The 16860-nt window shown below is 39.6% G+C and overlaps 1 protein-coding gene across 2 annotated transcripts; it reads right to left on the minus strand.

The window, feature by feature from the left end:
- Positions 1–2072: 2072 nt before the first annotated feature.
- On the minus strand, positions 2073–10446 carry LOC146546703 (ELAV-like protein 1). Of its 2 annotated transcripts, XM_085265399.1 has the most exons (8): positions 10291–10446; positions 9191–9253; positions 7780–7851; positions 7509–7677; positions 4039–4142; positions 3424–3577; positions 3111–3336; positions 2073–2958 (listed from the first exon to the last, which is right to left on the minus strand). In XM_085265399.1, the coding sequence occupies exons 2-8, from the start codon at positions 9224–9226 to the stop codon at positions 2640–2642; spliced, it is 1080 nt and encodes a 359-aa protein (XP_085121525.1). In that variant the 5' UTR covers positions 9227–9253; positions 10291–10446; the 3' UTR covers positions 2073–2639. The 2 variants fall into 2 exon arrangements, with proteins under 2 accessions (XP_085121525.1, XP_085121526.1); XM_085265400.1 differs by lacking the exon at positions 7780–7851 and having other exon boundaries at positions 7509–7712; positions 10291–10441.
- Between the last annotated feature and the right edge of the window lie 6414 nt (positions 10447–16860).

Here is a 16860-nt window from a genome sequence, read left to right on the forward strand (position 1 = left end):
AGGGATGATAGTGGCACGTTAGTGAACTGTAGATTGGAGGCACTGCAACACAGGGAGAGGTGAGTCACAGTGGATCCAACGGAACGGAAAGAAACTGATTCAGTGTGGATATTGTGTGGGGGGCATTTTGACTCTCCCCTCCAATTATGCTCTCACCAGAAGATCTCCAAGGCTGGGATTTTTTCTGAGAGCCCTAATAACTCTCTCCTGGTGAGGCACGCTCCAGTTAGTTTGCCGCAAACTGTTTCACCACTAGATGGAAGCATTGTCAAAGCACTGTCAAATTTGAATTGGAGCATCACTGGGCTGCAATTCACATTGTAGAGGGATACAAAAACAAACAAACACAGACACACACAGAAACAGACAATTAATAAAAAATTATATATAAAAAATGCAAAAAGTGAAAAAAAAATTGATTATGTCCTTCTTCCAATGCATTATGGGTCCTCAAAATGGAACCCTTTTTTTCACTCCCAACTCAGCTTCTGTACCTCCTACATCCAGCGGGTGCTATATTGCCCTAAAGGTCTCCTCCAGCTCTATCCTATGATACACATACCTCAATGTCCTACCTTGCAACCATGATTCAACCAGCCACTCCCTCACAGGCCTTTAAATACCACAGTGGGCACCTAAGGGGCTCAAAAATTGAACTTTCTCCGATTGCCACCAAACTTGGCAGGCACGAGCCTACTGCTACCAACACCACTCACACAAAATTTCCCCACTGTGCTTATGCTTCTCCAGTTATTGATGATCGTCACATGACAATTGTGGTTATCGCCAACCCCTTGGTATTTGGACACATGGCTTAGAAGCTTTCAAAATCTTTTTTGATAAATTGAACAATCACCACCCCTTTAATGAAGTTACAGTTTCAACTAAATAAATTCCAAGTTAACTTTTTAGACACAATAGTTTTCTTTAGAAACAATAATAATCAAAGCAAACAACTATTTGTTGTTTTAAGGATACAGATAGACACATACTGTTATATAAAAAAGTTTTCATCCTAGACATGTTTTCAGGAGTATTATTAAATCTCAATTGATTAGATTCCATCGTATCTGTACCTTTAAGATGCATGTGGAAGAAGCTACTTCAGCGTTGTTTAAGGCTTTAAGACCAAGAGGTTACTCAGTCCGCTTTTAAGGGCAGATTTAAAGTGAAGTGAAAGCACTCTTTGATAGGATCAGCCAACAATTAGGAGGAATAATCAGAGTGAATTGATTCAGTTTGTAATCACCTTTTCAAGACACATCGGAGTCTTGAATCAATCTCTTAATACTTCTTTTTTGATGGCCCAACAAGCCCTTCCTCCTTTACAGCAATTTAAAAGTTACAGCTTATAGAAGAAATAAAAATCTAAAGGATATTTTGGTGCACAACAAATTGAATCCTATAAAGAATTTAGATGACAGATTTAAACAAGTACGATATATGGAAAATATTAGTAAGAGAGGGCTTTCTATTCAAAAATGGTTTTTGAAAATCTGTTTCTATTGAGTGTAATTTTTTTATGAAATCAATTTCTCATTTATTAATGGATTAATAATTCACTTTGAAAAATTGATTTAAATGTTTTTATTTTTAAACTATTAAACCAATTACTTTAATTTTGTTTGAATAAATAAAATCATTTTGAAAAATGAATTCACAAATGGATGATTTATTATACAATTCATAATTTAAGCACAGAATTCTTTGTTTCAATGCATGTGGCCTTGTGGTCCTCTATAACTGGCTCCCAGTAAAACTTTTAAAACTTTCACACAGGATGCGTAAATTCCCACATTAAAAATATTTTCGGACTTACCTATTCTTACACAGTGGATGCGTAATTCCACAGGACAAATTTGTGGCATTTATTCTTTCAAACCGAGCTAGATTTTTCTGATGTTTTGGATCCAAATAAACAGATTTGTCATCGTTCAGTCACGCCATTGTACTGAATATGCAACGACACAGAAATAGTAAAATAAACTCCACACTTTGTGTCCATCGATAAAGAAAAAATTTGACAGTTTAAAGAAATTCAGACAAAGGGGAGACAAACATTCAGACACAGGTTAAGTTTTCACAATAACAGATTTATTGCTGAATAAATGTCACAATGAAGCTGCAATACAAAAATAAAACAAATGAAAATCGACTTCACATCAGTTACCTGTTCATCAGGTGCATTCCTCTACCTCACCTGTACAACATGAAACTAATCGTCTAACACTGACCTGATCACCTGACATGATAACGTCAGGTTACCTGTCCAAACTTTTAATCCTTTAATCAGTTGTCAGTGGTTACCATGACATCATTTACATAAACTGTACATAAAACCAATTGAACGTTTTACTCAAATCAGAAAAGAGCAGATTTAGTTTCCGTAACCTTTGACCCCAAATGTTTTAAAGTAAACCTGCAGAAATTGATACAACTCCAGTTATGTTCATAACAATGCTGACAGTCAGCTGTCAGTCATACTGCAAATTTCAGTCCTTTATTGTGGATGAATGCCCACACAGCCAGAAAAATTACTTACTGACATAAAGAAAGAGGGCATGCTGGGAAAAACTGAGAAAACAGACAAAAAACAAAAACAAAAACACCTGTTATTAGTTTTAGCCTTGCCCCCTCCTCTATTTGTGCCCCTTGCTGGTCTTGAAGGAGACCTGCAGGACTTTGTCCCCCAGGCGGTACCCGTTCAGGCTGTGGATCGCCATGGCAGCTTCCTCGTAGTTTGCCATTGTAACAAAGCCAAAGCCTTTGCACTTATTGGTGTTAAAATCTCGGATCACTTTCACATTCAAGACTGCACCGAACGGGCCAAACATCTGCCACAGCATGGCCTCGTCAGCTTCCTGGCCCAGGTTGTAGATGAAGATGCACCAACCAGAGGATGAGCTCCCCGAGGCCCCACCCCCTCCGCTCATGTGGTCGGTGCTCATTGGAGAAAACCTGGACACACGAAGTATTAGACAGCTGCAGATTAACTGATTCTCATCGAACAGTAACAAACATCTAAGTCAATTAGCTGCTGGATCTCGGGACAAGGTAGGTTAGAGTACTCAGACTACAGTAATCAGGTTATTCTGAGCAGGTCAGCATACCGGAACCTTTGTGCCTGGTGATGGACAGGCCCCCCAAAGCGTCGTGATTGGCCGTGGTACATCTGTGACATCATCTGGGAGTTCCTGGCCTGGTTGGGATTGGCAGCAAACTTGACCGTGATTGGCTCAGCGCTGCCGGGAGGCGTGTGTCCGTTCAGGTGTTTGACAGCGTCATCGGCCTCGGCCCTCTTATCAAAGCGGATGAAGGCCACGCCACGTGACAGACCTAAACAGCCAACCAGAACAGAATTTTTTCAGTTCCAAACATCACAAGCCATCACATGACCCTGAGCTTACTGAGCGCGTGCGGTACCTGAAGCCTGGTCCACTAACACTCTAGAATTGATGATGCGACCGTAGTGCGAGAACATGTCCTCCACGTCCTGCTGACTGAGAGTCCGTGGCAAACCACTGATATACAGGTTCGCATCTTTGATGGCGTCCGAACTCGGCCGTGCAAATGAAACCTGCGGGGAAGTGACAGGAAGTAAGTCAGCTGATCATCTTTACAAAATAATTGTCACAGAAAACAAACTGTGATGAAAATAAAAAATACAGTTACATTGAGTTCAAATAAAATCCAGATTTAAATTTTTAAATATTCAATAAAAATAAATAAAAATCCACAATTTTTCCAAACAACAAAACAAAACACAAAATAAAAGCATCCAAACAGGCTCTGATCACCAAAATAAAAGCATTAATATCATTAATGTCTGAAAGTAAAAGGTGCAGTACGTTGTCTCACTGAATTGAAGAAATTCACAGATTCAGTGTTGACACGTGTCGGTGCGAAAACAATAAAAACAAAACAGCAGAGTTTGAAAATACCTTCATCCATCAGACAGGTGAGAGTGCCCTCTACTGTCCGGGGAACATAACACATCAGTTGAGACAGGAAAAACAAAGAGCACCTGTGGCACGTTACCTTGATAGTTTTAGACTGTAGCCTCAGGCCATTGAGGGTACTGATAGCCCTCTCTGCATCACTAGGGTTAACAAAGTTAACAAAGCCGTAACCTAAACTGTGGCCTAGAGAAACACAAAGGAAAACAACAAAATAAAAAACAAAAGCGTCTGTTACAGCTGCTACACAGTCCGAGAGAAACAAACACAGAGTTCAAACTAAGTACAGAGATCCATACAGTCAATTGGAAAACATCAGTTTTCTGAACAAACCGAGAAAACCTGCCGCCACCCACCACGCTGCCTGACCGCCGCGCACCTACCACGTTTTAGCTCTCAAAACAGTTAGCCAATGTACCTTGCAGTGTCACCTATTTAAAAAAAATAAAAAAATAAAAAAAAATAAAAAAAATCAACTTCGGAAAAAAACTCACTACAAACAAAGAAGTTAAAGGTCATCTCTCCTGTTACACTTCAACACAAGTTAGTTCTCACAGAAAATAAAGTGATGAAAATAAAAACTGCACTTACATCGAGTTGAAATAAAATCCAGATTAAATGTTTAAATATTCAATATAAATATTAATTTATTTTTTATCTGAAAAGGTAAGATCTCACCTGATTTGGCCAGTTCAGGTAAGATCTGTCCATGGAAGTAAATAATTTATCGTCGTCAGTGAATGAGGTTAAAGATGACTCACTGGTGATATATTACTTTGGCATGAGGGTGGTTAGCCACATGATGATGATGATCAAACCGTCGGCACAAATCATCTGCACATGGTTGTATTGAACGCACGACGACCTGACGATTACACGCTGGCAGGATGCAATCCTGCATCACCCCACACGACTGTTTTCTCGACTTGTTCAGAACAAAAAAAATCTTCAAATATTTTTAAAGTTTTACAAACAGCCTGAAAAAAAAAATCAAACAGGTGAAAATACTTTTTAAAACAAACAAACAAAATAAAACCCCACAAAAAATAAAAAACAAAACACCTTTATCAGAGGCTGGACGAAAAAAATTCAACCAAAACTTTCATTCTTTGCTCAGGCACTGACATGCTCGCCATTTGCTCGCCAATCAAAGTTATTCTGTTTCTGCTGTAGGGCAGAAGACCTGAAAACCTGCAACCAAGCCACGTGTCATCTGAAGACATTCATCACCAGACGGCCGTCGCCTCAAAATGTAATTACAAAGTTTCAAATTCTTATAAAATAAAAAACAAGAAGTTCAGTTAGTGTCAACATATTCTTGCCACACCTCTTTTCTAAATCATTCTTTAATTTGTTTTGAATCATTCAGTAAATAACTTTTTATTTACTTTGTTCGCCCAGCCCTGATGTAACCAATCAGCATTAAGTACCTGTTAGACACTTTGATGTCATTAAACCTGGTGTGAAAAAAAATGAAGATTACAACAACAAAAATATCCAAATTGTTTTATGACAAAAAAAAAAAAAAAAAGAGAGAGAGAAAAATCACAAAATTCACCTAAAAAAAAGAAGAACAAAAAAACAGAGTTAAAACCCCCCCAAAACAAACAAAATCAGCTGATCGTCTTGAAACCCCCCAAAAAACAACAGTGAACAGGAAATACTGCAAACAGTACTATAACGACTATGTACTGATACTACAACTACTGCAAAATACAGCTGTGACCTACTTCGCAGTATAAGGAGTACAAAGTACAATGAAGCATGAACAAGTACACGTGTTAATGCTGAAATACATTTACTTCAAGTACTGAAATAAAACATATTCACAGTAAAACTTATAATGCTTCAAAAGTAATCTGGTATTTGTCTTTAGTAAAATTATCATCATTAGTCGTAAGCAAAGTAATACCACAGTACTACTGTGTGTAACAGTACCCCAGTAATACCATAGTACTACTAGAGCTGGGCGATAGAACGATAACGATATGTATCGCGATATAACTTTGACTCGATAGAGAAATTAAGCTATCGCGATAGACCTCGCCGCTCTTGTCCTCAAGAAAAAAAAAAAAAAAAAAAAAAAAAAGAAGGTCAGCCAATCCAAATTAAGTAGCGCAGAGCCGAACCAATCACAGCCGCAGCATCACGTCGCGTGACTTGTTACGTACAGCACAAGTGCCAAGCCGCACGTGTGTTTGTTTGGGAAGCAGCCAGCGGGTAATGGAGCCAGCGCGTAATGGAGGAAATGAGTGTGCCGACTAGAAAAATCAACCGAGCGTGACTGAAGAGAAAACAGATGATGGTTCCAATGCCGGAGAGATTGTCGAACGGAAGAGCCATAGAAGCTCCGTAGTGTGAAGGTATTTCGGCTATTTCAAGTCTGACAAAAAACAGAGTAGCGTGCACTGTAAATTGTGCCGAAAGCAAGTCTGGAAATACAATAAACTGCTGCATGCGTCACACTGTGCGCCACGTTATTGTTTCGGTGAAATGAATTTCTACAATACTGTTACTGTTAATTCTACTCTCTGCAGTGTTTAAATGCTTACATATACACAAAGTTACTGTCCGTCCACACATACGACTCGGTTCTGCTTCTATGCTTTGTTTACTTTTTCCCACCGAGGCTTCTAGACTTCTGATTGGCCAACATTTCGGCACGGTTAGGAATCTAGCGCCACCTGCTGCTTTGGCATGTTCATAGCAGCGTTTTCCTTCATTTCTGCCTTTATGTGTGGACGGGATTATTTTTTAAAACGAAAACGGAAAATCTCCGTTTTCAAAAATACCCGTGTACGTGTGGACGTAGCCTCAGTCTCTGACTGGAAGCGCTAATTCGTCATTCGGCTTTTGTCAGACTAAAGTAACTGTTAAAACTGTTTGAAAAGCTCAGCTATACAACAAGGAGAGATTGAGAATTTCCTTTTAGTTCTCAGTTTATTTGATAATGACAAAAGTTAGTCAGTTTTGTCTGTTCTTCTGTAAAACAAACTAAGATTTATTTTTAGAATTAATATTTTGTTTCTAAGTGGAATTGACAATTTAGTCTGTTTCGTTTGTTCTATTTTGAAACTTAAACGCTTTAGTGGCTGCCTTTTGTGTAGTTTGCAATATTTGCCTTTAATTATCTGAAAAAGTCTCATGTTCCTTAAGTACATCTACCCTGTTGAACTTATTATGGGAAATAAATATTTAAATAAAAACAAGCTGCTGATTATTTCACATTTTACTTGTGAGCAACGGCACATTTAAATCTTACAAATATAGTTATTTGGCTTATATCGTGATAGATATCGTTATCGCCTGAAATGAAAAAAACATATCGTGATATGAAAAAATCTCATATCGCCCAGCTCTAAGTACTACCTGAATAATACTGCAGTACGATTGGGGAGCTCAGCACCTGCTGCAGTCCAGGTACTCAGAAGTACTACAGTGATTCTACTGTAGTACTGCAGTAGTGGTACTAACAGTGATACTGCAGCAGCACTTCAGTAGTACTGTATTAGTGGTACTTCAGCACTACATTAGCAGTACTTTCATCGTTACCTGCCACTTTGTCGCGGATGAGCTTGGCAGACTCGACCTCGCCGACGCTGCTGAAGAGGCTGCGTAGCTCGTCCTGGCTCATGCTCTGCGGCAGGTAGTTCACAATCAGGTTCGTGCGTGCGTCTTCGTCCTCCATCATCTGCTCGCCGTACCCGTTATCGTACAGCTCCTGAGGTCATTACATCATCACCATCATCACTTTCACTAAAGTCAAAAAGATGCCAGAATAAAGGAAGTGAACAGATTCAGCCAATCAAAGCGTAGCACTCACATTTCCAGCAGCTCCTTTAGCGGCGAGCGAAGCGTCTCTGACATCACCCTGAGAGTTCTGAACCTCACACACCTGAAACACACACACCACACACACCTGTCATAAACATGCACTAATCCCCAGGCCCTGATTCAGGAATTGGGGTCAGCTAAAACTCTGAGTTTGTTAACCCTGAGATAAGATAGACTTGGGTTTCTGTTCCAGAAAGAGAGCCACCAGGGTAAAGAATTTTGGAAACTAAACTTTGGGTAACCTCCGACAGGTGTTCCCTCTGACTCCTCCCCTCCTCCTGGACCTGAATTAGCTGAGTGACCCTTGCTTTCATAAAGTCACAGCTATTAAGTCAGTCCAACCAACCACTCATCAATATATCAGCACAGAGACAGCTATTCCATCAATGACAGATTACAACTTAGAATCAAATCTCTAGTGACAGTATGAGTGTAATACGATTACAGTTATTGTAGAATCACCGTTTACATGACATCGATCAGCGATCAATCGTCAGGCTCAGTGATGGATTTTAGTGACAATAAGGCTGAAATGACTTTCAGATCCAAACTGAACTAAATGTGTTTAAAGTGACATTTTATAAGCAGACAGTCTGACTGTAGTCTGATTACATTTCATGCTGACATAGGTTCACAGATTCAGATTCTGTCATTTGGGATGGGTGACACTCATCTACTAATTGGAAGGTTAGTGGTTCTGCTGCAGTTTGCAGGCCAAAGTGTCCTTGAGCAAGACACCGAAGCCTGAGCTGCTCTATGATGCGTTTATCGGTGCGTGAAGGCGAAACAGAAAGCAGTCAGGTATATTAAAAAGTGTTCGTATGAATGTTCAAAGTCTGAAAATCGCCTGAAAAAGTCTCACCGACTTGACCCAGAACCAGATCACCCAAAGGAATCATAGGCTCCGGTTTTCAGATAAGCTCTGAATTCTCTTTGCGATTACATTTGTAGTACAAAGCCAGATTGCCGACTTAGCAAGCTTAAGCTCAGAGTTCTGTGCCACAAAGGTGGCATTCTTTGTACCTGTGAGATCACCGTGGTAATGCGTGCCGATCACATGGTCAGGAGCAGGTTTAAATCTGATGGAACTGCCTTGTTTTCACCGATTCTGTCATTTACGGTCTGAGTCAGCGAGACTGAGATCCTCTACTCATCGTTTTATTTGTAAAACCTGTTCAATGGCCTCTGGGTGACATCATGGCCGAAACCCAGGTGTGAAGTCACATGATGCATATGTTCAGCTGCTGATGTAGAAAATGCAGAAACAGTTTGATGTTTGGTCCTCGTGCTATCATTTTGTTAAGCTGGTTAACTGAAAGAAAGCTTGAATTTGTTGAACCCGCTTCACAGCACAGCCTCTGAACAGGTTAAAAACACTTGATCACTACTGATCCACTCACCTTCAGGTACCTGATGTGTCCTCGTCTTTGCGCCATGGAAATGATTCAGGAAGTTAACTGCGTCTGGGAAAAATAGCAAAAGCAGCTGATTATTGATCATTGCTTATCATTTGCAAGCTACTCGATAAACTGAAGGTGATCAGAATTCAATCTGTTTCAATCAGGAAACCCAAACCAGTAACTCTCTGATGATGGGTCCCCAGTTTAGCTCATTTCAGTCTGTATTATCTTATGTTCCTGTTGCTACAGTAGCATTATTGATTGAGAAGCACCTGTGAAGTCCGGGTGTTCTCTGTGGATCAATGTGCAGATGTTGATTCCAGATCCCAAAACGTTGATTATGTTCATCTGGACGTGTTCAGTGGGAGAAACGTTTCATCACCATCCAGGTGACTTCTTCAGTCTCAGCTGACTGCAGGTTTCCAACCTTATAAACAGTACATTTGCACAACAACGGAAGCTAACCTACTGAATAAACAATGGAGTCATGCAGTCAGCTGAAAGTCACCTACATGAGGATGAAATGTTTCTCCCATCGGAAAAGCCACATCAAGATTAACAGAATCAACCTTTTGGGAATTACTTACCTGGATGATTGAGCATGCATCAAGACATTGATTCCAGATGTTTCTCGGCCTGTTTGACTCACCTGCAGCTTTCTATAAGATGACATCTGACCCCAAACACTGCCAATCAGAATGACGTCTGAGAATGTCATCAACATTTCTAACCAACCAAAGAGCTCTAGAACTACATTTACCTGCCTGACACCCCGAGAACCGTCTAACCGCTGAAGCACCGCCCACAGGTCCAGGTGAACACATTAACTTAATGGATTAACACATATTTACTTAATCACTAACTTAATTACAGAGATCGCTGGCGTTTCTCAGAAAAACCCGTAGGTTTCCAGTTCCGGTCCAGTTCGCGTTACAGTCGGGTCTCACATGTGGATAGGTAAGCAGGTAAAGTGGGTAAAATAAAAGCGCGCACTTTGAGGCCGCGGAGCTGCTAGCATTAGCCGCTGTTAGCACCGCGGACACACCACGAGGCTACTCGGCCACTCGCACCTTGGCACTCAAAGACGTCACCGTTCTTACCTGTGGGAGTGCGGACAGGTGATCCGGTGTGATTGGGTCAGATTTCGATCCGCAGTTGGAAGATGAGATGATCTGTCGATCCTAACAAGCACGTTCCCTACTGCACACAAAGAACCAACTGCCGCCCAGTGAAGTATCGCGAGATCTCCCCCTGTCCTTCTTCCTCTTCTTCTTCTGTAAAATAGGACTGTGCTCCTTATTTGCCCCCTGCTGGAGTCATTGGGAAAACACGAAAATCAAATCAGAAGTTTTGTTTTGATTTTACTGAAGAACTTTATTTATAAAATAGAACCAACAACACGTGTACCAGAAAACTAAACATGACATCACCCAAACATTAACATCCAGCTGTAAAACATCTGTCTGCTCAGAATGAGATGGTCAACTCCCGCAAATGTTGTACCTTTTATATTGTAAGGAAAAGACCCTACAATAATAAAAAGAAAACAGCAAAACCCCCAACAATCACATGACCCCCTTATGAGCAAGAACTCTGTTGACAGTGGGAGGGGGAAAAAAAAAACCTTTTACAGTTTTTCACAGTTATTTACACACAATTTCTTGTACTTCAGACACAATGACTACAACATGTATCTGATGCACCAACCCCCTGAACCAATCCTGCTAAACTACAAACACAATTTCTGCTTTACACTCAAATTGCAGTTTTAAAACACACTTTTTTTTAACACACTACATGCAATTCTCTGCATTTGGCACAATTTTCATGAAGAAAATCTTTTTTTCACAAGAAACACACTTTCATTCAAAATGGTAAGCTCAGTTGCCCTACTTTTCCTACTAACTCATCACATGAAGGGCTCTAGACTGCGACCAATTTGGTCGCAAAATTTTTCAACTTAAAAAATCCTAGGTCGCACAGGTGCGACCAACTGTTTGAGTGGAAAAAAAAAAAGAAAGAAGAAAAAGAAAAGCCCCCACAACTCTGACAGTCTCCGTGTGGTCAAAACAGACACACATTATGCCCCTATTGTGGTCTAAACCAGAGGCGGAGCCAGACATTTGAAACACCCAGGGCTTAGCTCTAAAGGGTAGTATGCATGTGGGATTTTTTTATTTATTTATTTTTTTTTTGGGGGGGGGGGGGGGGGGGGGAGGTTTAGAAATGACTGATTAATTGGCTCTGTTTTGAGTTTTGTTCAAAAAAGAATAGGGAAAAATATATATCACGTATGCAGGACACCTTAAACTAGTTTTTTAATTAAGCAGCAAGGCAGAACAAAGGTGGGGCTGTATTAAGACACAAGGACTAAACCCCAATTCAACCAGACCCAGAACTGATCCGGAATTAAAACAGGACTGCAACAGTTCAAAATCAGGACTGATGACTTAACCAAGACAGAACCAGAATCAGAACTAGATGATAGTAGCACTAAAAATCATCATAGACCTGCACTACACTTATTTTTTTAATTCTACCAAAGTACACTATTTAGATTGAGAAAAGTTTATATAATTATTTAGCCTTGTTGTGCAAACAAGCCTGCATAACTTAATAAATGTAGAATTTGAAAAATAGTAAACCTAAAAAGAAACACTAGGTACGAGATACATGAGTACCTATGATACGGTGATACTTTTGGTAAACAACCATTTGACTAACAGGTGTGTCTCACCTGCTCTTGTTCATCTCTGTTCTGTCCTCATTCTCCATCTCCCTCTCTGTTCCTCTCTCTCCCTCTTTGTGCTGACAATCATCAAATATACAGTTGAAACCAGATATTTACATACTCTTCAGATCAAAACACTTTTTTATTTGTAACATCAAATCAGACTAAATGTTTATTTTTTTTTAGATTGATAAATATATCATTTATCAATAACATATTTGTTAGCTTTAAGAGTAAAGAGAGAAACTATCTGTATTTCTTAATTGTAAATGGCACCAAATTGTATTCAAAATTGAGCCACACTTATGGAGCTCCACGATTCTTTTCCTGGTGTTTTGGTTGATAAATTTAGGGCTGGGTATTGTCACTGATTTCTAGAATCGATTCAATTCCGATTCACAAGGTCCCGAATCGATTCGATCCACGATTCGATTTAATTCGATTTGATTCAATTCAATTCAATTTGAATCTGGGAAATTTTGACAGTCAGAAAAAGGAAGCTGACACACCAAGACTTTATCAAAGGTGTGAGAATCACAGCAGATGCCTTTGTGTCAAAGTAGCTGAGGATAAAACACAGAAAAACATGAAGGCGATTTTCCTGGCCTGGATTTTATAAAAATATTCTGCAGTACATCAAAAACGAAAGAAAACCATTAATCAACACATGAACATTACCTCTGACGTTACAGCGGTTTTATTAGAGACACGGCTAAGCGTTTTGCATAATTTAAAAAAGTTTAAATTTGTTCAGTATTGAACGGCAGAAATTAGGTTTTCTTTTCGGAAGTATATAAAAAAAAAACTTAAAAAAACGTCGGCCGACAGCGCTGTAAACAACGGTAGACTTGTGCGTAACAAGCAAGCGAATAATGAAGAAAACAGATTTTTAGACGGGAAACTGTTCTTGAAGTACAGAGAGAGAGGGAGAGAGAGGGAGAGAGAGAGAGAGCTGTGCATCGTGGTCGAAGCAAAACAGTAAAAGTAAGAGTGAATACATGACGATGTTTATGTGAAGCGTAGTTTGGATCTTCTTTTGCTGCTGGTTCGGTCAATATTGTTTGGAGAGACATCAAACTAACAGCTGTAGAATCAGCGCATAAAGGGCGTGAACACAAAGCGCGGACAGATCAGAATCAGCGAGCTGTCGGCTTTCAGCCCCGACCGTGAGAAAGGCCACATCTAACTGATTTGAACCGCGGGTTGTGCTGTGTGTTTAAGTCTTTGTGCAGAATCTGTGTTCCTGCTCTCATTTATTGTCTTAGCTGTTTGGTGGTTGTTGAAATTTTGTGAGATTTCACCAGAGATTCTGGCATTTCGGGCAAAATAAATTTATATTAAAAAATCGATTCAGGATTTTAATGAATCGATTTTACATTATCCAAGCCAGAATCGATTTTAATCGATAAATCGATTATAAAAACCCACCCCTAGTTGATATCTCTTAATTTTCCCATTTCAAAGAAACAGGCTCTGTTTTGCCTTTTATGCATCCACAGCTGTGCCACCAATTTACTCACATGGACTCTACTAACCTATCAGAAGCTTCTTCAGCTCAGAATGGAATTGTCTGGAGTTTTCTTATTAATTAACAATAAACTTAGTGTACATGTACTCCTAAATTTGATGAAAGTGATAAAAAATAGGAAGCTCTGTCTCTCTTTATTCTGACATTTAACTAATTCAAAAGATATTTCAATATTTATTTATCCAAAACAAAACAAGTTTACTCTAAATTGATGTTGTACAGTAAAAAAATGTTCTTGTGTTTTCCATAAAGTGTATGTAAATATCTGGTTTCAACTGTGAATATACTGCTGTGTATTGAAGTTCCTCTTGTTTTGCATAGGAATATACTGAACAACATACAAAGCATAATATATAAAATACTACCAGAGTTTTTTCTTTGAAAGAAGCTTCTTATGTCCATTCTTGTATATCAGTGCATTACTGAAACCGATTTATTTAGCCGTGGAGGGTAACAACTGAAAATATGAAATAGACACACATGTAAGCATAGCTGGACTGGCCATCGGGCATACCGGGCATTTGCCCGGTGGGCCGCTGGCGATTTTTTGTTTTTATGGGCCGATGGATATTTTTTTTTTTTTTTTTTTTTTTTTTAGGAAGGGTATATATAATGAAAGGTGTTGGATTGGCCAATTGGTCATGATCGACTCTGGGCTGGACCAATTACAGCCGAGGAGGCTGGATGCACCCTCCCCCTTGTTTAGCAATCACGTGATTTTCGCGCATTGCATGCCGGGAACTCGTGGCAAAACAATCCAAGTACCGCATCAAATGCAAGCATTTGCAGCACCGCAAAACGTTCATTCTCCGGTTCCAATACCTTCTTTTTTTTTCTTTGCCGCACAAAAAAGGAATGTACAAAACAAAAGGAGAACAATGCCGGTCCGTACAAAGACAGATTCGACGAAAAGACAAAGAAAAGATACGAGGAAAAAATCAAAGGAGTGAAAGGGTCAGACCCTTACGAGCACACAGAGTGGACAAAAGACGTCAGTGTGCTGCCCACTTTCACCACGCTCAGATTTATAATTACACGGTTCTTGGAGTGAGTGCATACACTCATGAAGTTTAGTAACTTCAGGTCACTGCAACAAGCCCAGGTACAGTTTACCGACGGATGGGTGCAGGACCTTGAAATGCACCGTGTAGGACGAAAGACTATTGTACGTATCATAAGTTTACCAGTTTCACAAATCGTCTTCATAAATACACATTCATTAACAGTTTATTAATAGGACCTTTGAGCTCAACGGTAATTAATTAGTAGTGGAAATAATTTCTGGTAGTGTAACAGTGTTTGTGGTATTATTCCACTTGCCACAAATATCAGTGTAATGGGGAAACAGCGCCCCCCCCCGCTCTCAGTGTGGCTGGTTAGGTGAGGCTGGCTGCAGTAATCGCTGCCAGTCTGCCGTAGCCATACGAGAGGTGAGTTGTATTGTTCCGCACACAATATAGCTAAGTAGTACAGACACATAAAACATGTTTGATTAGCTGACGAGCACCGAGTGTAATAAGTGCTTAGTGGACACATGTCCAACACCAGTTTTATGTACTTTTCATTTGTTTATTACAGTTTTTTACAGACGCTAGGACACATTTCTCAATACTTAGGTCACGTTTGCAAAACTCCTCACACAGTGAGCACAACAGAAGTCTATGTGGGCTAAACTGAGGACCAGTTATCATTGTTTTGGCACAAAATGCATTCAATGACTACATCTCTCAAATTACATGAATCATCTTCTCACTCAGACACAACAACTGCCAAAAACCTTTGTACGGACAGGACATTTTGCATGTGCTTACATACTGTTTTCAAAACTGTTAAACTCATGGTCAAAACAATAACACAATGCAAAACTTGAAAAGACAGCAAAATCCAACGGCAATATTTTATTGAAACATATTTTAAATCTAACAATGCAGTTTAACCAGCCACAGCTGATTCTCATTGTGGATGAACATCTACACAGTTGTTACTCCTTCAATTTTTCAACTCCTTCAATTCTGGCATGCCAGAAGATTCTTTCCTAGGTGTGTTGCCCAAGATGACATAAGATGTGATGTGGATGAGAACCTGTGGCCAAATGGAGAAGACCGAGTAGATTAGCATTACTATTGTATGTGTATCAGTGGATGGTGTGTATACGAATTCTTGTATTTTGGGATTACTTAGTGCAAAAAAATAAAAATACATAAACATAAATACATGATGTCTGATTCATTCCAGTAACATATATTGAAATTATAAACAGAGTTGTGTCCTTGTTTTACACAGGAAAACACTGTGTAATGCTACATGTTGTTAGTGTTTTTTAGGTCATTGTTTTGTGGGTGACAAAGTGTGTTTGTCGGCTGTCAACCTTTGCTAGTGTTCTGGAGGAATGTGTTCATTTGAGACCTGAATGAAGTGTTTTGGTAGTTGTAGTGCATTTTGAATGTGGAATGAACTGCTTTGCCAAGCTGAGGGTCAGTTAGGAGAATTGTGTGAAGAGTTTTGCAAAAGTGACCTAAGTATTGAGAAATGTGTCCTAGCGTCTGTAAAAAACTGTAATGTGTGAAACTGTATGCTAAAGCGGAATGCTAATGAGATGTTCTGCCGTAGTGTGCTGTGCGGAGTGGTGTGTGGCGAGCCTGTGCACTGATAATACACCGTTGTTTCCATTCAGGTACATAATTTGTTGTTGCTGTTATTTTATTGTATATTAGAAATTGTAATATTGCTGCAGTAATCGCTGCCAGTCTGCCGTAGCCATACGAGAGTGTGCTGTGCGGAGTGGTGTATGGCGAGCTTGTGCACTGATAATACACCGTTGTTTCCATTCAGGAAATAAAGTGGCAACGATCGATCAGAGACTCCTTGTCTTTTTTAAAACACTACACAACGCAGAGTCGAGGAGTCTGTTTGGGCCGAACTGTTGCAGCGGGATGAAGCAGAAACCGGTTACAGTAGCATTACAGAAATGTAGCAGTGACAATAATATTGTATGTTGTAATCGCAATGGACAATAAGTGATACAAAACAACTGTTTTATCCTGTGAATAAAAGTATATGTTTTTGTCAATGTACCATGGTAATAACAGAAGCGAAACACAATATTGTGTCAGGACAATTTACTATTTATGCACAATAAATAAAGGAGCATAGCGCGACAATTTCTGTTCAGCGCCAGACTTGCTTGTAACCTATATCACCAATTATGTTAAGAAAAATGACGTATTAACTACTAAAAAACTCTGACCTTTGTGGGAATGCTTGGAGCAGACTAACATGTGAGCTGGAGTGTTCTGAGACGTTATATTTGGTATATCCAGACCATCCATCGGCTCTTACTTCGGAAACATGGCTTAAAAAATTTCTCTTCAACGACGTAATCCGATAAAAAAAAAAAAACGATCTCTTTAC

The sequence above is a fragment of the Mchenga conophoros genome, linkage group LG23 (assembly GCF_057382185.1).
Source record: "Mchenga conophoros isolate Kocher_MC1m ecotype Shallow Benthic linkage group LG23, M_conophoros_male_GT1.1, whole genome shotgun sequence".
Lineage (NCBI taxonomy): Eukaryota > Metazoa > Chordata > Actinopteri > Cichliformes > Cichlidae > Mchenga > Mchenga conophoros.